The sequence below is a fragment of the Pseudorca crassidens genome, chromosome 2 (assembly GCF_039906515.1).
Source record: "Pseudorca crassidens isolate mPseCra1 chromosome 2, mPseCra1.hap1, whole genome shotgun sequence".
NCBI lineage: Eukaryota > Metazoa > Chordata > Mammalia > Artiodactyla > Delphinidae > Pseudorca > Pseudorca crassidens.
In genome coordinates this window covers 27,084,115-27,108,245 of record NC_090297.1, presented here as the reverse complement: position 1 = coordinate 27,108,245, position 24,131 = coordinate 27,084,115, and the positions used below count along the sequence as shown (strand labels likewise).

The following is a 24,131-nucleotide window of genomic DNA, read 5'->3' as shown; positions in this document are numbered from 1 at the left end:
CTAAAAGAGTCATAAACAAGGCAGCAAACCCCACACCTCCATCCCTCACAAACCAACCTTGCTTCTCATAGATAACTCTTTCAACTTTCTTGGCCCTTTTACTCTGGGATTAACCTCCAGAATTCCAGATAATTATGGGAATTCTGCTATCTCTCAAACCATCCATTTGGGATTTCATCTACTGATTTTCTATTATGATAAAAGGATTTTAGCTCTATTCATATCCCTTTCTTCACCTCCATCTTCCCACTATAGGTATCACACTAATTTTGGTTAAATCCATATTTAGGCTTTTTACCATTATGATCACATAAATATTGTTCACTGCCAAGTTAATAACAATTGTTTCATTTCTTATTTGAATTTATAGCTAAATCTTCCCTCCCCCACCAACCACTATAAAACACTTCTCAACACAGTTTTCCACACAGTCAACTCTGTCAGAATAATCTATCATTTTCTTTTTCTTTAGCCGCTCCCCATCCCCCACCCCCAGACACCTCCTATCTGAGGTCTCCAACTTCCTGCTTTATTCTGGGCTGGTGGTGGTAGTGGCTTTTCAGGCTTTGCTTCATGGTTGTTGAGCTAAGATCTTTTCTCATCACCCCAAGAGTTTCCTCGGCCTCCCCCCAACTGATGATATCTATTTTCTATATTCCACGTCTTCTGTCTTGGTTTACCCTCTTGTCTTCATGGGGCACAGAGCTTCCTGAGAAAGGAGGCAAATTTTTTGAGACTCTGCACATCTGAAAACATCTTCATTCTACCTTCACAGATAAGAGTTTAGTTTTTGAATTTTCCATTAAAAGCCATTTCCACTCAAAGCTGTGACAGCTTTGTCCCAGGATCTTCTAGGTTCCAATGTTACTGTTGAGAAATCTAATGCCATTCTCATTCATGAACACTTGTATCTGAGTGGGATTTTCTGAAAACCTTAGAATCTTGCCTTTATCCCTGATACGCTGTAATTTCATAATGATATGCCTTGATGGAGATCTTTTTCATTCATTTCTCTGAGCACTGGTCTGGACCACTCAATCTGGGGAATTTTCTTACGTTTTTCTATTGATACTTCCCTCCCCCCTCTTTTCACTGTTCTGCATAGAACTCCTATTAGCCAGATATTTGGTCTCCTGGACTGAGCTTCTCATTTTCTTACCTTTTATCTCCTATAATCCATCCCTGTGTCTTTTTAAAATTCTCCTTTCTAGAAGATCTCTTTGATGTTAGCTTCCAACCCTTTCCACTGAAAAAAATGAAATCAGCTATCACTGTTTAATTTCAAAAGCACTTTTCTGTTCTGATTTTTAAAAATAATCATAAGGCATATTGTCTTATTTTTAAAATAAAGCGGCTTCTCTTAGCTCCCTGGGAATGTTACGCTCTTTTTAGTTCTTTTTAACGTTTGTTTTCTGTTTTTGTTTTTTGGCCACGCTGCGGGGCTTTGCAGGATCTCAGTTCCCTGGCCAGGGACTGAACCCAGGCCACAGCAGTGAAAGCCCAGAATCCTAACCATTAGGCAACCAGCGAACTCCCTTACCTCTGTTTTGATCTGTATCTTTCTTGTTGGAGATTTCCATTAAACATTAAGTCTTTAAAAGTTGATTGGAAGCTCTTTGTGAAAGGGCATAATCGTAGGGTAATTTTCATTGGTACCTCCAAGTGCCTTTGGGGCGTCTCATTTTCTTCAGCGAACCCTCCAAATTCCTGCCTCTTGTGTAAAGTCTAGCTGCTGGACTGGGCTGTGGATGTGTATTTCACTTAATGCCCGTTTTCCATCAGTACCCTCATCTCCACAATCCTTATGCATGGTCTGTATGTTTCTCCAGAGAAAGTACCTCCTATCTCCTATAGAACTGTCTGTGGCCCCTGGCTTTGTGGGGCCAGGATAGGAGGTACTTCTCATAACAGCCCCTTGCTTTCATCTCTCTTCAGTCCCATCTTCCATCCTCAGCATCCAGCACCCCCTGAGAACTTCAGGCTCTGCAGGGGAAAATGGTTTGCTTCTTGTTGATTGGCAGACATTTCAACGTGATCTTCCCCTCCTCTGCTAAGGCATTACCATTCCTCCACCACACTTCTGCCCTTTTATGTAGCAGATGAAATTGCTGGCTTCTCCTAATTTCATTGAGAATGGAGTTCGTATAGATTTTTTTTTTTTTTTTTTTTTTTTGCGGTACGCGGGCCTCTCACTGTTGTGGCCTCTCCCATTGTGGAGCACAGCCTCCGGACGCGCAGGCTCAGCGGCCATGGCTCACGGGCCCAGCCGCTCCGCGGCATGTGGGATCTTCCCAGACCGGGACACGAACCCGCGTCCCCTGCATCGGCAGGCGGACTCTCAACCACTGCGCCACCAGGGAAGCCCCGTATAGATGTTTTTACTCTCCTTCTTACTTGGGGGTAAATTTCAAGAGAAAAGGGACAGAAACATCTTCACCATCTTGAAACCACAAGTGTACATGAAGTACACATTAAGCCTCTATTAAGACTACATTATCCTTTAATCCTCAGAACTATTAACATTACCATTAGTAGAACTGAGGTTCAGAGAGGTTAAATTCTCTGCCCAACATCAGAGTTGGAAAGTGGCTAAGATCCCTTGTCTGGCCAAGGGCAACTCCCTTATTTTCTCCTGCCCCCAAGCACTCTGAGATCCAGAGAGGGTGGTTCACTATGGCCCAGCCTGGGTTAATACCTAGAGGTACAATGTGAGGAAGCCCTTCGGGGAACAAAAGAGCTCCTGCATTGGTGAGAACTTCTAACCAGTGTCTCTCAGTCAGTGGAGAGTCTAGACTGTTAACCAAGGATATCAACAAGAAACACGATGTGCTAGAAGTGGGGTGAGCCTTGGGGGAAGGGGCTGAAGAACTCAGGGGGAAATCTTAGACGATGGAGAAAGGAGAAGGCATAAGTCCTAAGAGAACTTGGGAGAGAAATTGGTTTCCAGGGACCCAGGAAGAAAGGCCAATTGTGTCACACTGTGAAGGCAAGAGAAATGCTCTTGTGAACCCTGGACTTGAGCTCGTCCCAAGACACTGGTGACGTACAGAGCCCTAGCCTCTCACTGCAATCAGGACGGGGCTGCTAACGTTCCCCAGACCTAGCCCTCACTGGCCTCAGCCAGGGTGGGCCCGAGCTTCCATGTGAGTAACAGGACTGGTAATACAGCAACTTAAAACTGACAATGTTGGTCCATCTGTATGTGCATGGCTCATTTTTTAGACCCAAGAGGAGGTCCTTACATTAAACCTCTGTTTAATTTCATCTTATGATTGTTTGCCAGAGGATTGCACGTGAGTTTCATTTCATAGACTGTCCCTGATCAGTGATGGCTGCCGGGACCACCATAGGGAGAATGATTCTGTGACTTTGTCCAGGCTCAGGGGATCAGCTGCTTAATTATGCCTTCCATGGGTGTAGGAGAATTACGGTATATGTGTATCACTGACTCAGGCCATCTCCTCTTCCCAGATTTGTGTCCTCCATTAATGTGATCAAGATGCTCTCAATGTCCTCATTAAAGTCACTGATAAAAGCTGATTGAGAATGATCCAGGGACAGAGCCATTGGGGGCAGTTCTGAGATTGACCTCTAGCTTGGCATTGATCTACAATGACTGGCTATAGTCTATCACATTCAGGATTATTTTTAGAATTGATTTTCAGGCCACTTCTTCCCGTCTCATGTCCAAAAGAGACTTTTTCTGTAACCGCCACCTGGATAGGGCAGAGCAGGATGCACTTCCTTTACATCAATTCCAGAGATGCATAAACTGGGCTATTGAGAAGTGAGTGGGTCACAGAATAGAAGAGATCAGCCCTCAAGTGTATAACCCCTGGGATCCCTTATTTACAGAGCAGCACTTGGAGGACTGTAGCCCGTGGTGTCTCTTCATGTCCTCAGTAAACTTTGAGCCTCATGGAGGAAAAAGGAGCAGTGACGATCACGCAGAACATTACAGAAAGTAACAGGCACACTTCATTTCAAGCAGCTCATACTTTTATCAGAAAATACAAACTTTCTAAATTAAGTGTCTTACGTCTATTTTACCAACAACAGCAAAAACAAAAATCACTCATGCTAGCTAAATACAGATGCATATGTGGACGAGCAAGTGAGTATGAATCCGAGGGGTGTGTGTGCAGTCTGTGCTGTGTGTGAAGGCTAGCTGTGTGTGTGTGTGTGTGTGTGTGTGTGTGTGTGTGTGTGTGTGTGTGAGTGTTGGTCCATGGATGCGCCTGGCCTTGCTGTTTTCTGTCTGTGACCTGGTCGGAACCTTGGCTTTCCAAACTTCATACCAAGCTGCTGCAGAATCCAGAATTCCAGAGCCCTTAGCCCTGCTCCAAGGGCTAAGGTAGGAGGAGGGAGACGAGAAGGCGATCTAAAAATGTATGCCATTCCCACTAGAGGGAAAATAGGGGCTGTTCATCAGGGGCCCACCGGATGTCGAGCCGAACCTGGAGGAGAAAGAAAATGACGTTGTGATAGAACTCCTGATGTCGGCAGAGATATTAGGGAAAGTAGTATATTAATTTTGGGGCTGTCAAAGACTGGGAAGATCATGACAGGCTTGGAAGCTGAAAGCTTTAGCAATAATGTAAAAAGTTTTGGCTCCGGGAAAATAAAATATTGAAATGATACAATTGGAGGACAATAAAGAGTTTCTTCTGCCACTTCCTTAGGTCAGGAAGGCCCTGGCAGCCTGTAGGGGCTATTTCCACCCAGCCTATGCTCTCTCCATATCCAAGACCAAAGACTAAGGAGCCTGTCTGGACCTAAGCACCTTCCCTGTGGGCCTGTAGCCCCTCTACCTGCCTTAGAGGACCCTGTGTGTCCCTCAGGAAATTCCACAACATCAGAGAACTCACGGCCACGTCCTAGGGTGAGATCTCAGAGTCCGGACAATCCCAGGGCTCCTGATCCCCTTCTCAGCACCAAGCTAGATCAGACCCTGCATTTCACACCAATCTGGCAAGTAAGCACTGAGGCATCCCTGACTGCCTGGGACTCTGCTAGACCCTCAGGGAAGGAAGTGCCGAGAAGACTTGGGCCTCACCCTCCGAGAGCAGGAAAACACACCCATCTGCTTTTCCTCCCTGGCACACTGCTAATTCATACTTCAAGAGAGTTCAAAAGCCATCTCCTCTGTGAAGCCTTCCCCAACCTCTCCAGATGGAATCATTTACTCACACTTGGGATCCTACTGCAATTTCTTTCCCCATCTGCTAGGATACTCTGAATGAATGGAACAGAGCTCAAGACAAATTGCGGCAGAGCAGATAGCTAGATATAGTCTAATCCAGGGATTCTCAGTCACTTTTCACCTGGGCGGAAGCATATTACAGAAGATGCTCACATTCGTGGCGCCCTCCCATGAATTGATGAAACAAAAACAGGGGGGGAGGGGAAGAAGCGATGGGAACAAACCAGTGCATTAATTTGTAATGCCTCAGCTGGTATGTGTATCTGTTGCTCGCTGTGAGCAGCCAGGGACAAGCGAGGCTTTGGGTTGTTTGAGTCCCTTCTCACAAAAATAAATTTCATGACAGCAGGGACACTGTCTGGACTGTTCACCGTTTGACACTCAGCACTCAGGCCAGGACCTGGCACCAGGTAGGTGCCCGATAAGCAATTAATGTCTGTGGTAACCCCACCTCTTTTTCTCTTTTTCAAAAATCATATTGGAAAAGAAACGATTAAAAGTGATGTTATCATAAGGACACTCTGAATTCTACTCTGATTTATAAAATAAAGGCTGTAACCCATACTCGGGTATTTAATAATTACCGGTAACAAATTACTCATGACACACCTTGTATCTGATTGCCACACCCCACACATCTGAGCCCTTCATGAGGAGAAATTCTGATCAGATCAACTGCCAAGGGCATGGTCTAGACAGGATGTAAACTAGAGGGCCAGGAAGAGAGGTAATCCATGTGGACTATAGTTATCCAGGAAGGCTTCCTGGAGGAAGAAGAGGGGCTTAACCTGCCTCACGAGCATGGTGAACGGTCCTGGTTTGCCTGGGACAGTTTCTACATGTCCAGGAATAATTCCAGTGTAATTATCATTTGTGTTCTTTTTAACTCTCGGACGTATTGTTCTTTGGAAGGTACATGGTATTGTTATCCTGCCCTGATGGATATGCAAATGGACTTGGCAGAGGGCAGGAAGGGGCCCCTCCTCCTTTCCTGAGAACACGGAGGCCACCGACTCCTTCCTCTCCCACCTCATACAGTTTAGTCTCTTGGTTCCTGACCCAGAGGAAGCACTGAGGCCCCTGGTCTCCCAGACTAAACTCTCCACCTACGCCCTTGTACCCCTCCCTGACCCAGGCAGCCTCTCCTGGACCTCGTTCCATCCAGCACAGCTGGTAAACCTCAACTCCACCCCTGTGCCCAGTGCTGCCTACCTTCCATCCTGCGGTGCCCAGGTTTTCTTGCCATACTGTCATCCTCCCTCTCTTCTCCTGGCCCCCTGACTCCACACTCTCCTGCGTTTCCTCCCACCCTTTAGATCCTTTGCTGGTGCCTCCCCATCTCCCCAACCCCTCTACATGTTGGAGACCCATGTTGGAGATCTATGTACATGTGCTCCCGGGCGATCTCATCCCATCCCACGCCTTTAAATAGCATTTATATGCTAATGACTCCCAAATTTATATTATCAGCCACCACTTCTCCCCTGAGCCCAGACTCAGACATCCACCTGCCTAACAACTGCTCCACGCAAGTGTCTGACGGGCGTCTCAAATTTCACATATGCAAAACCAAACTCCTGATCAACAAAGCCTTGTTATCATCATCTGGACCCTAGACTTTTGGCACTGCCAATCATCTGGACACTCAAGTCCAAAACCTAGGAATCACGCTTGACTCCCCTCTTTTCCTCATTCCACGTCCAGCCCTCGTCAATTCCCATCAATTCTACCAAGCAAATAAATGCCCCACATCTTTTCTCTTACCTCCTCCCCATGGTCACTGCCCTAGTCTACGCCACCAGCACCTCTTGCTTGGCTGGCTAAAAAGGCTCCCATCCTGGTCCCCTCCATCAGCTCTCACCAGCCAGCCCACTCTTCGTATGTCCATCAACACCATCTTCCTTACACAGAGCATTAGGACATTCATGGCCTCCCGCCGCTCTTCCTTCCCTCGCCTCAGGCCCTGCCACCTCTCCGATTTCAATTCTGCCCACTCTCTCTCCTCCACTCATCGTGCCCCAGCTACATTTCCCACCTCGGGGCCACTGCACTTCCTATTCTTTCTGCCCAGAGTGCTCATCACCCATATATACACACGGCTCATCCTCTCGTTTTATTCAGATCTCGGCTGCAGAGAGGTCCCTTACTCCCTCCCCGCTTATCCCTTGCACCTGACACGTATGATGCTTCTTTACTTCCGTATTGTCTAGTTCTCCTCCTGGAATGACAGAAGTAAACACTTTGTCTTGTTCACTCCAGTAACCAGTGCCGAGAGCAGTGCCGGGCACACAGAAGATGCAACAAACGTTTTTTGAATGAACGAATCATCCCTTTGGGGGACACGGACCTGCACTCCTCGCCTCGTTTTTCCGACCTCACTTACCCGGTCTTTCCACCCTCTCAGGCCACCATTCCACTGCGCTGACTGCCGCTACTCCCCGTCACTCTCCTCCTTCGCCCACGGTGTCCCCAGCTGGCTGCAGGCTCTCTCCCACTTCTAAGGCTGCTCCTTCCTCAGTCTCCTGCTCACTCCTTTTCCTCTCCTGCCCCTCTGAAGACAGCCAGAGACCAGGTCCCAACCCTCGGCTCTCACTGTTCCCAATCAGTGCTTCCCTGACCGCTGAGTGGTGAGAACTTGGGACCACACTGCCTCCCAAGGACAGCAGGCTCTGGCTTCTGCAGTAACTCTCTCTTCCCTGGAGCCCAGAGTCACAGCGTGCAAGGGGCACGTCTGCTGGCCTGCAGGTAGGCTGTCTTCCCTCTGCAGTCTCATCTACTCTCACCTCCGGGGAGGTGAGAACCTCTCTTACAGACCCTGCAGTCACCTCCAGACTACGCCCTCTCTTCCCTCCTGTTTCTCTCCCCTCTGGCCCATCAATTCACTGCAACGTTCACAAATCCGCATTGAATCCCCAGGCCTACCAATCAGAGCCTTTAATAATCCAAGTCCAGCCTCCCTTTTCCTATTTTCCACCTTGTTCAGGGATAAATCTAATACCTCAACCAGATGCCCTTATTCTGCAGGCCTCAAGCCCACCACACACCTTCCCACCTGAGGGCCTAATTCCCCCAGTCGCTGCTCACTGGACCCTCCCCATCCTGCAGCTCTCATGTGCACCCAGCAGGGATCCTCCCTCTGTCCTCGGGACACTTGGATGGCCTTCACTTTGTCACGGCATTAACATCATTGTGTCCCCTCTCATCCACTCTCATCTCTGAAGGGATGAACCATGTCCTATTCATGGACAGTGCCCCACAGGCTAAATTCACCATAACTATGTGAACTGACGCAGCGCTTTCCAGGCTGCATTGGCGGAACACACCATGATATGCTCTACAAGAAAAGGGGAAAAAGGAGAGGAAGGAGGGAGGGAGGGAGGGAGGGAGGGAAGGAAGGAAGGAAAGAAGAAAGGGAGGGAGGGAGGGAAGGAAGGAAGGAAAGAAGGGAGGGAGGGAGGGAGGAAGGGAAAGAAAAAGAGAAAAAAAGAAATAAGGGGTCATGGGTTTTATATTCAAATGACACTATCGACCAGCTTCTTGAATGTTCTCCATGAACCCTAGTAAATGAAATAATCTGCAAATTCCAACAGTTAAGAAATCTGTTTATCTTTGTTTCTACCTTTCTTTTCCCAAACAGATCTGACTATGGAAACCTCTTTCCAGCATTTATCCCTCTATCAGGACATTCATGGGAAACACTGATTGAAAGGGTCCGAGTCCAGGACACCCGGCTGACACTACAGTGAGGGGGCTGTGATGGGGAGGAAGGGAATCTATGTCAGGTTGGGGAGTTTGGTCCTAATCCTGTAAAGGGAGGTTCTCAAGCTGGAGCACACGTTCCCCGGGATGTGCCTGGGACACCTGGATTCTCAGGGCTGACCCGGCACCACCCGCCTTGCAGAGCATCAGCAGTGAAGGTTTGGTGGGTGGGAATGAGCAGCTGCGCGTTGTTACATTAAAACAACAAACACCAATTCCTTACTGACAGGCATGAAAAGTTTGTATGGAACTGTCAGCTAAAACGTTGAGTCTGTGTTGGCTGTTGGCTGCTAAGCTCCTCTCCTCTGCTGTTTGGGGTATTTTGGGGGAAAAGTGTAAGCAGCCTGATACGCAGTGAGAGGCCCTTCAGCAGGGCCGGTTGCGAACTCACTGGGCTGTTGGAGGGATTAGCCTGGCAAGGAGCTCAGGAGGCAGTAAGTGGGGGAAAGAGCTGTAAGATTACCTGGCCGTGGCCTGCTGGAAACCAGGCAGGTGGGGAAAGGCGTATGCGTCCCGCTCCACTACCTGTCACCTGCTATGGGTGGTGCGCTCATCCCCTACTGGCCATGCATCTGTATTTCCGCACCAAGCTGAGGACCCCAGCCCCGACTGGGCCTGCTAAAGGGCCCTCCCCCAGGCCCAGATCAGGCTCACCTCCACATCAGCTCCACCCAGGACCCGCAAGGCACAGGGTCTGCCCTCCCCACAGCCAAGGAATATATGTACCAAGAGAGCAGCAGTGAGGCCCAGCGCGCCCACCTCTCCTCTCCAGCAGCTTTCGGGATACGAGGTGAATTTCCAGCGTGGGCTGAGGACTCACCCATACGCGGGGAAGGGGTACTGCAGTCCATCTCCTGCCATGGGGGAAGCGTCTCGGGGATTTCTGGCCAGCTTCTGAGGTGTCCTCTGAGGGTACGGATAGCTGGACTGGACGAAGGGGATGTAGCTCAGCAGGGGGTTGTAGGAAGAGTGGAAACTCTGCTGTCCCGTCTGCTGTGGGTTGTTGTATGGCATCACCTGCATGGCAGAGAGGAGACAGGGGCTGGAGGAGAGGACAGAGGTCCAGCAGAGCCCGCTGCCACTAAACATCACAGTCCCCCAGCCCTGACCCTAACCCGAGGCCCCACCCCTCAGCCCCTGTGCCCCTCAGTCACTGTGGGGTGCATAGAAGGCAATGTGTTGGACGGGGAAGAAGCACAGGGCTCAGCTTCTATATGTGAGACTGGTAAGTTATTTAATTTACCTGTGTCTCAGTTTCCTTATCCATAAAATGGGCAAATGCTATCTCCATTGTATGGGGACTGAGTCAGCTGAAATAAGTAGAGAGACTGGCACATAATAAATAGCAAAGGAATATTATTTCCGTTATTTCCATTCTCTTCTCTGGCCCCTGCCTTACCCTCAGCCAATAACCATCTCAAAAGCCCCTGGTTCATTTTTAAGTCTTGTACCATCTCAGTAAAGGCTGTTGGGATGTATACATCCCTGGCTTCTAGCTCAGGACCTCAACAGACCCCAAGTCCAAGACAGCTCTGCCCAGTGGAAATTCCTGTGACGGGTGATGGAGATCTTCTGGGTCTGTACCACCCAATATGGTAGCCACCAGACACAAGTGTGCTATTGAGCGCTTGAAACGCGGCTAGTGGGACTGAATTTCAAATTTTACTTCGTTTTGATTTCAATGTAAATAGCCAAACGTGGCTGGTGGTCATGGTACTGGGCGGTGTGAGTGAGGAGAAAGGCCAAATCGGGGCACTGCGATTGAGCTCAAACCCTAAGAAAAGTAGGAACTCGTTGGGTTTGAGACCACCTGGATCAGACCCCCACCAAGAAGCAGGGCTCATACTATGTTTCCCCTGATGAGGCAGGAAGCCCACCTGTCTTATTTACTGATTTATCCTTGGCCCTGAGACGGTGCCTGTCACACAGTAGCTGCTCGATGAACATATGTTAAATGGATAAGTGCAAGAAAGAGGGAGAGAGAGGAGGAGGGAGGAAAGAAGAGACTGCTAAGTGTCAGCTTGAATATCTAAAATGACAGGGAGCTCATTACATCACGAGCACTGTATTCCACTACTGACAGCTCCAAATGTCTTGTGTGGAGCTGACATCCATCCTCCTGTGTGTTTTGGTCAAAACTCGGGAAATTTCTGGATTTCCACTTTAATAGCAAGTCTGTAGTCCAAGCTGCTCAGGGGTTGGGCGTACTGACTGCCCTTTCTCACCCTGCACACCCTTATCTAATTTAAAAAGATGACAAAGGTTAGCGCTTATTAAGTGATAACAAGGGTGTGCCAGGCCCTTCGTGTGGATTCTCTCATTTAAAGTCCAAACAGCCCTGTGAGGTAGGACCATTAGGATCCCCATTCTAGAGATGAGGAAACAGGTTCAGAGAAGTTAAGCAACTTGCTCAGTAAGTGTTCCAAGCGTCTGAGTTTTGTTGGAATCCCCAGTGTGGCAAGCCCAGGGCCCACGGCCCTGGACTGCACCGCTATGCCTGCTCCCTCTGGAAGCCTGAGCCCCTCCCTCCTGGCCCTCCCCATCTTTCCCCCAGTGGACAGGTAGGATCTGGTGACACTGGACATGGGCACCAAATCCCCAAGAGGGTGAGCTGAAGGTCAGAAAGTGCCAAGGGCTCACAGAGAGACCCCAGGAAGGCACCTCCCAAGACAGACACCAGAGGGTCAGCGTGGCAGAAAAAAAAAAAAAAACCCTGGTTTTCACAGTGAGGGGACAGTCCTGGACCTGGGAGGAAACTGACATGAAAGAGAAGATACGGGTCCTAGAGCTTATGCAAGCTTTATGCAAAACTGTATCCTAACTACATGTCACTGATAAAACACATAAAACAGAGCTGGGTATAGGGCTCTGGAACCATCTCCAAGAAATCCTCTTTGCTGACAAAAGCAATGATAGAGCAGTGTGCCCACAGTGCCACATCTGTATAAAAATGCTTGTATAAATAGATATCACTGGAAGGATACCTAAGAAACCGATCACAGTGATTGCCTCTAAGATTTTAAAAATTGTGTACCAGGTTTTTATATTACTGTTTCAAATATATGCATTTACATAACTTTGTCTAAAAGCATTCACTTTGGAGCTAGGTGGATGGAATCACTGCTCGTGGGGTGGAGGGGATGAGACTGAGATTCTGTGAGCCTGACTGCCTCATCTCAACTTCATCGCAGGACGCAAAAACTCCTACAGCTGAAAGAGCAGTCCTGGCCCACGTAAGAAAGTAACCTACACTTATGGGCCCTTCTCTACCTTCTGGAACATTCTAACATCCTTCAGAGGTCAGAGATGCAGTTTGCAGAGAAAGGGTAGGGCTCCCCGGGGAGGGAGGAGAGGTGGAGGAGTCCGTGGGTTTGAGTGTGGGTTTGATCTGTCCACCTGATTGTGGGGTTGCAAGGCCAGCCTGAGAATGTAGCCGGTCCTCAGCTCCTTTCCTCACACCCCCATCCCTGCCCCTAGATCCTCAAAACCTCTGGAAGTGTTGTTTTGTGTTTTGTGTGTGTGTGCGTGGGCCCACACGCATGCAGCTTGGCACGCATGTCTATAACTGCATCTTTATTTGTGTCAGTATTTTTGTCTCTGCTGCTTTATTTTGATACCGTATTTTTGTGTGTCTGTATACAAGAGGCAGTAAGGCACAGTTATTGGGAACATGGACCCTGAAGCCAGGCGGCTCAAGGTCAACCCCCAATCTGCCATTGTGTCACTGTCAAGTAGATATTGACCCCCGATCTATCCATGGGAGTAGAGGGTGCAGATTCAGCTAACAAAAATATATAACACCCAGTTAAATTTGAATTTCAGAAAAACAGCAAGTTTTTCTTTTTTTTAGTATAAGTATGGTCCATGTAGTATTTGGGACATAGCTCTGCTGAAACATTATTCACCATTTATCTGAAATTTAAATTTAGCTAGGTGTCTGGTATTTTAACTGACAAACTGACATGGAAGGGATATGACTCCCAGCCCCACTGATGCTGGGCAGGCCATGTGATTTGCTTTGGCCCGTGGAAGGCAGGTGTACATTACCATGTCCCAGCTCTGAGCTGAGCCCCTCAGAGACATTGTGTGTTTCTTCTCAGCCCTTCCGCCATCCAGCATGGCAGGAGCAAAAGTGAGTGTATCTTCAGCACAGGCCCAAAAGGGGGACACGTGAAACAGGCCTGAACCCAATCCCAGTACTGCTCAGCCAGCCTGCGGACCCGTGGGTAAAAAAATAAATATTTTATTGCTGAAGCCTCGGAGACATTGAGGCCATTTGTTGCCACAGTAAAAGCTAACTTATGTGTTAACTTTATAACTTTGGACAAATTATTTAATCTCTCTCAGTTTCCTCATCTCTAATCTATAAGGTAGATTATAGTGTAGTTCTGAAGGTTAAATTAATGCGGGTAAGGCCCTTAGAGAAGGGCCAGGCACACAGTAAGGGCTCTGTAAGTGCCAGCTGGTATTATCACCTGGGGACACTGGTTTGTGTCCACATGCATGCTGGTGTTTCTGTCTGTACTCTGGGGTCAAGCATGGGCCGGAAAGTGTGGCTGGTGACCAGTTAGACAAAGACAAGGGAACAGACATCCTTCTGACCTGAAGGCCTTTGCGGAGCTGAGACAGAGGTGAGGAGGTCAGCTACTCACCTGTCGGGAGTAACACCCCAGCTGGGGTTGCAGGGTCTGCTGGTAGGGCATCCTGGCTGCCTGCTGTGGGTACAGGCCCTGGGGAGAGAAGGGGTAGGCTCAGTGCTGTGGGGCAGTGGGCTCCCAGCCAGAGAAGAGCAGCCACTCAACTCAGCTTCCAGCCCCCTTGCCTGGACCTCCAGACACGTTCAAGTCCGTCCCAACACACTACTGGCCAGACCCACCAGCTGCCTAGTCCAGCTGGAGTCAGGTCGAGCCAGCAGCACGCCTCACAGCACACAGGAAGCCCCTGGTTAGCAGGATTCACAGCCTTTTTGGTCAATATTTAAGGCAAGAGCTTTAGGAACCCGCCTGCCTCTTGAATTCCAGATCTGCCCCTTAGTGTCTGTGTGACCTTGGGCAAGTCACTTCACCTCTTGGAGCCCCTTTTCCCTTGTCTCTAAAATTATGGCTGTTCAAGCCTGCAGAGCCTGTGAAGGTGGCCAGATTATCTTTGCTGCTGTCTACACCCCTTTCCTAAGTGCCTTTCCCCAAACCCCATTCCTGCCCCAAGACATGAAGTACCCGTGTACGTCTGTGTGCACGTGTGTGCTAGCTTGCCTCCATGCTTATTTAAGCACATCTGCACGTGTGCTTCCATTTGTGTCTGCAGCTGTGTGTTTCTGTGTACAAATGTGCCACTATGAACCTAGGTGTATTAGTTTTGGTCTGCTGCTGTGCCTCTATCTGCCCACACGTACACCTGTGTCTGTACCTGATGATGAAGACTGACGTGAAGATAGATGAGTTACTCCATCTAAAGGGCTTAGAACAGTGCAGCACGTAGTAAGGATTCTGCCACCATCTCTCACTGTCACCCCCTGCCCCTGCTACTCCCACCACTTGAAGAGGCTGCCTGGCAGCTCAGCCTGACGGGAAGTAGAAACTTTATTCACAACTCTGTCTGGGGTGGCCTTAAGTGTCCATGTGTACACACACACACACACACACACACACACACACACACACACACACACAGCAGAACTGCCACTATGGATGGGGTCAGCCCATGACCCCTCCAGTCCCAGGCTGCTTCTATCTGCCAATCCAGAGTTACCCCCTAAGAACCCCCTAAGATGCAGTTCAAAACCCCAACACCCCCTCAGACTGCATGTCTTTCCAGAAGATTCCATGCTCCAAGATGCTGCCTCCACCCTGGGCTCGGCTTGTGCCAATCGTCTAAGTGCTGATGGCTGATGCTGCCCTTGACGACTTCCTCGGAGCCCATGGGCTCCTCCTAAAAGGCTCCGAATCCCTGATGTGGGGTCCTGGGGAAGCCCCCCAGCTCTCTCAGTGCCCATCCCCCACGTCCCCGAGAGAGCACATCCTTTCAGGGCCCTCCTTGCTCTCTCCTCCTGTGCACCTGCACTTGACTGTGGCCGGGCCTTTCCCACATCCACCAACCCCTTCACCTGAAACCAGTGCACCTGTTCGCCTTTTCTCCAAGCCCTGCTGCCAAGGCAGCCCCACTCACCACCACGACCAACCTGTGACCCCAGGCGTGGCCTGAACTGGGACAGAGGTGTCAGCCGGATGGAGCCGCCCTGCCTGTTCCCAGCCCCCAGTGGGCTCCAAGGCCGCGTTCTAAGTGTCCCTCCTCTGCTTCACTCCCTCCCCATCAGCGCTCAGCTCTGCTTTCCACAGCCAACTCCCCCAGGGCGCCGTCCTCCTCACGCCTGCCTAGGTGGGGCTACCCCTAGGATCCATGCCCCGCCTGTCCCTGCTCTGTCCTGGGGCGGATTTTCAGGAGATGATGGTATATTCATCAGTGTGAGGCACACTGTATGACCTGAAGGAGATTTCTAGTTGTTCAAATTGCAATTCTGTGAAATCACAAGCAAGGGTAAACACACATTCATTCCTCTTTGCTTGAGGCCACGGCCTCTTCCTACGTGCCCTCCCTCCCTAATTGGGAGCAGAGTTCCTTTGTGTCAAGCAGCCCAGGAGCCCCCGGAGCTCCCGTGTGCTGGGGACTGAGTCTTCCACGGCTCTGCGTCCGTCCACAGTGGAGCTCTGAGTAAATTGGATTTGGGACCTCATTTTTATTCTTCACACCGAGCAGGAAAAGAGGCTAGGATAGACTGTTCCCCATTTCTCCTCTGTGCCTTCTCAAGGTCTGCTGAGCTCCCTGACACTGTTTCCTAGGAAGATCAGGGCTGAAAAGTGATCATAACCAATATCTATATCGTACTTGAGATTTTACAAAGCCCTTCCCCATGCATGGACTCCATTAACCTGACAACTGACTCAAGCGTTTGCTGCTGCTGCTGTAATTATTACGAGGCCACTTCACAGGTGAGGAGACGAGGGCTCAGAGCATTTGACTAACTTGCCCGAGACCACACAGCTTGGAAGCAACGCAATTCCCTCAAACCCAAGTCTGACGATTCTAAAACCTGCTTTCTTTTTATCATATCAGGCCTCTTGATCAGCCGACTTGAAGCCTGATGGCATTATGAGACCATGAGGACCCGGGAGAAGGTAAATTACCCTGTCCCTTGTGACCACCTGGGAGTGTCCATGTGTACAGCCAACTTCACCTGGGCCTGTTCAGTGTCTAAACTGCTGCATAGGACCCAGGGGCCCTACCAGCCAGGGCCCTTCTGCCCAGAGGCCCAGGAAGCTCAGAGTCAGCCCTGTGATGCACACATCAGCATCTCTAAAGACAAAGGACTTCATGCTGGAAAAATACGTCCAAATCTCACCCACTCCAAAAGTCAAGTCAGAAGAAGTTCACGTAGCAGAGAGAAACTAGCCCCTCTGTACAAAACAGACCATTGCAAATTAGCTTTACGTGGTGAGCCCTGTGGGTGCATTTGAGAGTGAATCGGTTTACACCAAATACAATTATGCAGTTGTTTCTCTCTCAGGGGTGGGGGGGCACACCATGCTGGCTTTGGATTTGTCCCTGACTTGTACTGGGCGCCGAGCTTCCTAGTCATCTTGGAATCACCTCACCTGAGTCAAGGCCTATACTCAGTGTGAAGCAAGGTTTTTTGTTTTTTTGTTTTTAATTACTTAAATGAATGAGGAAATAAATAAATACAAATGAGTGCATCAGGGACTAGGTGATAAACGACTGCACAGTGAGTGAGCAAGGGTGGAGGAACATCAGTGAAAGAGTTGGTGAATCAATGAGGACGTGGACAGGGCATTTCTCTCGAGACCTCTGCCAGGACAATGTATCATAGACATGGGAGGGACGCACTTGGATTTTCCCATGGATCATGCTTCCTTATGCCATCTCACCTCAGTGGTGGGATGTGAGGAGAGTGTGGCCACTTGCTCTGTTTAGCAAACAAGAAAAGGCTTGAAAACAAAACTTTGCAGAAGAAAAGAGAGACCATGCTAAATTCCTTTACTTTAGTTCCTGTTTAAGAATCAGGGGCTGAGCCTGGTGGGCCAGCGTAGAGGGGCTTTACGTGGGACAGAGAAGATCCACCTTCTGCGCAGGATGTCTAAGCTGTGAGGCTTGCCACTCTGTCGCAAAGGAGGAGGTGACACGTGGGACCGGAGGATCGGGGGAGGGGGAGGGGCAGGGGCACAGAGACAGGATGAGTCGATTTTCAGGTGGATTTCCTTCTCTCTGCCCTCTCCGGGCTTGGCCAGGCCAGGCTGGGGTAGCAGGTTCCCAGGAACCTGGCCCTTTCATACACCTGCACACCATTCTGGAAAGGAGCCACAGAGGAGACAGAACACTGAGAAATCTTAGACACTGAGCACCTTTCCTGGAGGAAATAAGCCGACCTAAAGGGACTATTTAAGCTCTTGGTTTAGACTACTGTTTAAACCAGAGTGAACATTTATTTGATTTTTTCTTCTATCTACCCAGTGGGTGGCAGCTCTTGAAGGAGATTAAGTTAAATAGACAAACTAAAGAAACTACACTTTCCCTGAATAAATAAGTCTGTGAGTAAAATTTCCCACCTGCAAGTGTTTCTCCATCCCATTGTGTCTGGCCCCTCTTAGCTATGAGCCCAAGACCAAGAATGTGTGTCAAGCCATCTTAGCTGGTAGCTGGTAGAAGCTAAGATTGCTGGGTTGTAGTTGAAATAAAACGGTCACATAATTTGTCATCTGCACCAGAACACTTGAGAGTGAAAGGGGGTGCAATTAATAATTATGCTGGGACAAAAGACCTAAACTGGGACTGTCCCAAGTAACCTAGGACACATGTCATCCAACTATAAAGGAGGTGGTGGGAAACAAGGACTATGCTATCATCCTCTCCTGGGAGCCCAAGTACTTCACAGGCCCAAACTTAGCCAAGCTCTGGAAGACACGGCACAGAGTGAACTGAAATTCTGACAAAGGAAAATGAGAAATATACACGCACATGCACGTGCATGTGCGCACACGTGTACCGGGTGGTCGGTCTGATGTGGCCCCGATGAAAAAATTAACTAATGAGTCTATGGCTCTTTGTGAATTAGGCTTCCTGAACCAAGGCTCCTCCATGGACGGCCACCGGAGAGCCAGGCCCAGGATCCGCTCACTCACCTGGTACTGGGGGAAGGCGGAGGGATTCGTGAACACGGGCAGAAGTGGATAGTTCAGGTTGAGCCAGAGCGGCTGGTTCAGGGTCGCTGAGGTCAAGGTGGTGGCAAAGCATGGGGTGAACACACTCCCTGCATACTCGAGGTTGTTCTTGTCGGCCCCCGTCACAGGCGGGTTAACTGTAAGTCACAGGAGAGGCAGAGCGTTTCTGTGATTGAGGAAGAGAGAGGCCAGGACGCCCTCCGCCCCATGACTGCCTGAGGGGTTAATGTTCTCAGGGGTTAGGTCTTTTAAAAGCTCCCAGAGGGTTCTTCAACTTCTGGATGAATTTCCAACTCTAGCAAAACATCGTTAGTTCACACCTTGCCAGTTCGGAAGGGGTGAAAATCCCAGCATGGCCTGGCAGGGAGCATCTCTCCGTCATTCACTAGTAAGGAGGCAGTTTAGCAAGAGGACGCAACAAACCAGATTGCTGGGGCTGAATCTCACCGACTTACAAAACTACATTCTTTCAAGGGCTTTAGAAAAATCCAGTTTGGTATAAACAATTGCTACGCCATTGGAAGTCTTTCTTATCAAATTATTAAAGCGACCCCTTGAGGACATGTACTTGGCAACAGTGAAGACCTGGTGCAGGTTGTTGTATGTATGTTGGAATCATTTTTTAAAAAATACTTTAAAATATTACATAATTCAGTATGATGGGACCCAAATTAGTCTGAACGAATGAGATGTGATTGAGTTGTTTTAGGATATGGGTCCTGGATTTTTTCCTTGTACAATATGCTCTGCGGGCTTATACAGTCTGAGCTGGGGTGCCAGTTTCCCCTTATTGGCACATTTTCGGGGGGAAAGGCAGTTACACTAAAACAGTTGTAGAAGCACAAGGGAGAGAAAGCCGGCACATGAATAATCTCAATGTAGAAATAATCTCAAAGAACGGATTGTTCTTTGGTTTGGGCCACTTGAGGGGATATAAGACATGCTGAGTCAAGGCTATATTCAAACTGACCACCGATAATGCCCATGTGACCCCTGAAAGTCAACTGCGTTTCTCTAGCAATAGTATTCCCTGTAGGGGACACAGGAAGTCATTTCCCCCGTTTTATGGGACTAGGGAAAGACAGTAACTTGCCCACGGACGGGACAGCCCTTTGATGACAGAGCCACTCCAGGGACATCTGAGGGTTTCTGAAATCCCTTCCTCTACAGATTTCCTCTGGGCAGGGTCAGCTTACGTTTCAGCTCCAGCCCGTCCACCTCCACCTTGCTGCGAAGCTTCAGATGCCTGCTTGGGTTCTTGGTGGCCCCAAGGAACTCACAGAGCAGGTTCTTCTTGGCCGGCCAGGCAGGCTTCTTGGCTGGCAGGGCCATGGACATAGAGCCCATGGGGTCACTGCCACCCTCCTTACCACAGGTGTCCTTCCGTCTCTGGGACCACTGACTGAGGAAGAGGCTCTCTTGACCCTTGGTCAGCTCCTTGGCGCCAGGGTTCCGTTCTACAGCAGAAGGGAAACTGAGTCAATGACTCTGGAAGGCCAAGTGCTGGATGCGGGGAGCACTGTCTTGTGGACTAAGTGATGGGTCCTCCAGAGCACATCTGAGGCCCCAACCACTCTGGGCTCTATCTCCCAGCCAAGTTCAACCCAAGTTCAATCCCTGAAGGCTTCACTGACCAATGCCCATTATGGTCTCCCCATCCCATGCACACATGCATGCATTCATCCATTCTTATCTTCTTGCCTTCCATCTACCCACTCATCCTCCCTGCCCTCTACCCATTCTTCCTTCCTTCCATAATTCCTTTCTTCCTTCCTTCCTTTCAAACCTCCTTCCTTCCAGTTACCTTTCTTACCTTTTCTTTCTTTCCTTCCTTCCTCCCTCCTTCCCTGACTCCCTCCCTTCTTCCTTCCTTTCCTTCATTTCTACTGTTTTTCTTTCCTTTCTCCCTCTTTTTTCCCTCCCTTCCTTCCAACCCTCCATAGGTTGGAATACAAAGGTCCCAGATACAAAGCTGACTTGGGCACAGTTCCTGCCTTCAGGGAGCACCTGGCTTAGTGGGGGGACACATACGCCTACAGAACACACGTCTGGTCCCTCCTCACGGACTCTCCTCTTGCTAAATCGTCATGGCAATTTAGCACTCTCGTCAGCGCCAGCCTCTGACCTGAGTCCTGGGGACACTGCGGTGAGTCAGAGCCAGACTTGGCCCTGCAGGAGCTCAAAACAAGGATGAAGAGAAAGACAGACCCAGAAATAGCTCTGGGACACGGCAGATGGGAACCATGAGGTGACAGAGGGACACCGTGGGAGAAGAAGGTGGCTAAGACAGCTTCTGTCTGAGAGGACCAGAGGGCTTCCAGAAGGAAGAGGGTCTTCAGCAAGGCCTTACACCAGGGGCTGTGGGTGACTGTGGGCAAAGGCACAGAAGCATCGGAGAGACACAGTGAGGCAATGGATGTGGTCAGTGCCAGGCTCAGATCTTTCTCCAAACAGACAGGGTGTCCCCCTAGTGCTAGGACACTGTCTGGACCATCATGGGATCCTCTACAGCAGTGGTTTTCACCCATATTTCCTTGTGAGCAATGGAACTCTTTCTTCCAACAAAATTAAGTATGATGGGGGAAAATACATATATATATATATGTGTGTGTGTGTGTGTTTGTGTATATATATAACTGCACATATATAATTTATATACATATATAAATTTTTTAAGGCATTGCTTGGTTGAAGCAGGGAAGAGGCCCTTGTCCTCAACATCGTCACACCTTCCCCAGCCAGGAGGTCCTGGTCTCCATGGAGCTTGGCTGGGAAATGGCGCTGGACACACAGCAGGCACCTCGGATCTTTCTGATAGCGGCAGGACCAGAGGACCTGTGCCCAGTACTACCTGTTGGGAGTGGATGTCATCTCACCCACTCTTGGCCCCATTAGCCCACTGGCCTTGGGGCTGAGTCTGGACAGGACAGGGCCTGACCTCCTAGTGCCATCCCAGCAAAGGAAAGAGCTGCTCTAGCCTGAGCCAATTTAGGAGAAAATGCCATTTTTATCAAAACATGTCCCTAGAGTCTCTTCCAAGAGTTTGTCTGGTTGTGAGTGTAGCCCCCAGTCCCCTCCCCAGAGGCCCCACACCCGCCATCACACACATACATACCCAGCTGCCTGAAACATGCTCCTCTCTCATCTCCAAAGCTCCCTCTTCCAGTTTCTGTGCACACAGACCCACACACATTCCTGCCTGTCGTTCCTTTGGCTCACTCACACGTGCACACAACTACACACAGAGAATGGGCACACACAAACACATACACACAGTCACCATCAGATGCACCCACCCTGCATTTTCTCTAACAAATACGCTCACACCTGCAAAGCTCCCCTTGGCACACCTTTGCCCACACACTTGTACACACATACACACACAAATGGTGGGAGGGTGGAGGGGACAGGATGGCCTCCAGCCCAGCAGCCTCATCCAACAGAGAGACATCCACGCCTCTCTCCTGCAGAAGGAGGTGGAAGGAACGTCCCCTCCCCCAGGTAGGCCTCTATCCTCTCGCATGTACAGCCCATCATCCCCAGAGTCCTCAGGCTTCTAGAGGCCTGCCCAAGACCCAGAGTCCAGCATGCTGTCCACAGCTCAGAGTCCTTGGCCTTCCTCCAATGCTCCAGAGCACAGAACGTTCTTTAGGGTGACCGTGTTCCCGTTTTCTTAGGAAGATGGATCTGGGCCCTCCCAACACAGGCATCTCTCCATTACCCGTCCATGCTCACAGCTTGGGGGGAATTTTTCCTTTGGTTTTCTCCTAGTGACTGCTGACAGCAGGTGAATGCCCCTGCCATCAGTCTGCCTTCCTGGAACCATCCAGTCTGGGTGGCCGGATCGGAACAGGCACAAAAGGCAGAATCCTGGGAGTGGGGTGGGGGCAACTTGGGAGGCGGCTGGATTTCCTGCGGAGGCTGTGAACTCCTCAATTCAGGAGTGGGAATGCACTTTTCTAAAGCCCTGCAGTACCTGGGAACAAATCCCAGGGCCAGCAGTCTGCACTGCACCTGCAGAGTTTACACATTCACCCTCCTGCCCCACAGAGAGGGGACAAAGCCTCATGGTTGGAACAGGAGCCACGAGAAGCCAATCAAGTTTCCCTCCTATCCAGCTTAAAGTCCTCACACTGCACTTTCACCCTGGACCCAGCGAGGGTAAATGTTTCCTTCAATGTACTCTGGGTGCCTGTGGATTTAAAAACCCAGTCAGTTACCAGATGGGCTTCTCCCTCTTCCCAAGCCACACTGGATTCAGAGCCACTGTATCTGCTTACAAGAGCTGTGCCCTGTATACGGGCATCCACAGAGGAGGCCTGTGGGGACTGAAAACAGCCTGTACCGGGGCACTGTGCTCGCCAGCGAGGCCACGTCATCCTACTTTGCGCAAAGACGTTGCACGTGCCTGACGCAGCCCGGTAAGTTGTTTCTTCCCCTGTGGGCCCATTCCCTAGCCCTGCCCCCAGACCCACTCACCCATCAGTTTGTGCCCCTCCATGGCAGGGTCAGCCTCGGGCTTGGAGCAGATCTTGGCAAACACTGGCAGCTGCTTCCTCTGAGCAGGGAGTCTGGGGGGCTTATCGAGCTTGTCGGGAGGCGCTGGAGGAGGCGGGGGAGTTGGCAGCAGGAATGGGCCCAGCTGCGCGGGCTCCCCGGGTCCAGGGCCACTGAACATGCTGCTCTGCAGGAAGTCCTTGATGGCCGTGCTCTCCTCCAACACCGTCTTGTTGTCGGGGGCCTTGGACGTTTCCGCGGACTTCAGTGGGAACTGAGCCAGGAGCTTGCTGATCTCCGAGTTGGAGGCCCCCAGGCTGTTGCCCCTGTCCTCTGTCCCCTTGGCACTCTTGACCTTGGCAGTACGCAGGGTGCCCGTGACCGTAGACATGGTAGAACTGCAGTCCTGCCGGCTGCCGATAATGGGCACTGCCACCTTTGGCTCCAGGAGCTTGTAACCGGCAGTGATGGAGGCTGCTGGGCGTTCACTGCTGCCCGCCACCAGCGAAGGCACAAGAAGGCAGGGAGCCGGCTGCCTGGGCCCCTCGAGGGAGCTGCCGGGTGCCTTCAGCTCCCCGGAGCTCTCTGTGACCGGCATGAGGTGCTCTTTGGTGAGGCTCAAGAACTCCTGTTCCACCAGCAAGGAGATCTCATCTCTGCCGCTGGTGAGTTCCAGAGGTCTGCAAACAGGTCAGAAAGACAGAGGGCTTTAGTGCCAGCTCCCTGAGGGTGGCTGTGCAGCAGGGCACAGGCCCCAAGGAAAGGGGATGGAGGAAACACGTCTCCAGGTGTGAGAGCCTATTGCTTTTTTAAGAGAGAAAATGGACCATCAGTGGACTCCAAGGGGTTTCTACACCATACCAGTGGGCACAGTACCAAGAGCTTGGTTCTGGGAATCGGGATGCCTGGGTCCTCTCCCAATACTACACCTTGCTGAGTGAGCTGAGCCTTAATTCTGTCCATCTCTCCCTGTTCAGTCATGCTCAGGACCGGAAGCAATAAAAGACCAGCAGAAGAGGGGACAGGACGGAGTCGACAGCTCTGAGCGTGGCATCCAGAGTGCTGGGGCTGAGTCTTGGGAAGCCCCCAGATGCCCTGCAGGATGGTTGAGTGAGAGCAGGGGACCTCAGGGCTCACAGCCCGGCTCTGTCACTTCCCAGCTGTGTGATCCTGGGCCCCTTGCTCAGCACCTTGGTCTCCTCTCTTGGTGAACAGGAATATCATAGAGACACTTCAGACCATGTCTGGCACGGTAAGGGCAATACACGTGTCAGCTAGTATGTCGACACTTCCGTCAGCCTGGCTGGGCCCCTGGTCCTGAAATCTGCACAGTGGCTCCGGGGATGCCCATGTCCACCTTGGCTGGCATGGCCCTCTGACCAGACCACAGACTGGGGCCCGCTTCCTGGGAGCACTGACAATTTCTGGATCCCTGAACAGAT

The 24,131-nt window shown here is 50.4% G+C and overlaps 1 protein-coding gene across 1 annotated transcript in view; it reads right to left on the bottom strand.

Moving 5' to 3' along the window:
• Window positions 1-4,381: 4,381 nt before the first annotated feature.
• The window catches only part of C2H1orf94 (chromosome 2 C1orf94 homolog), a 35,938-nt gene continuing 16,188 nt past the window's right edge, over window positions 4,382-24,131 (bottom strand). Inside the window, exons 2-7 of the mRNA XM_067711925.1 lie at window positions 22,672-23,369; window positions 19,389-19,649; window positions 18,154-18,329; window positions 13,615-13,692; window positions 9,783-9,979; window positions 4,382-4,457 (exon numbers count right to left, since the gene is read on the bottom strand). Coding sequence (XP_067568026.1) covers window positions 4,382-4,457; window positions 9,783-9,979; window positions 13,615-13,692; window positions 18,154-18,329; window positions 19,389-19,649; window positions 22,672-23,369 — 1,486 coding nt within the window. The remainder of the gene's footprint in view (window positions 4,458-9,782; window positions 9,980-13,614; window positions 13,693-18,153; window positions 18,330-19,388; window positions 19,650-22,671; window positions 23,370-24,131) is intronic.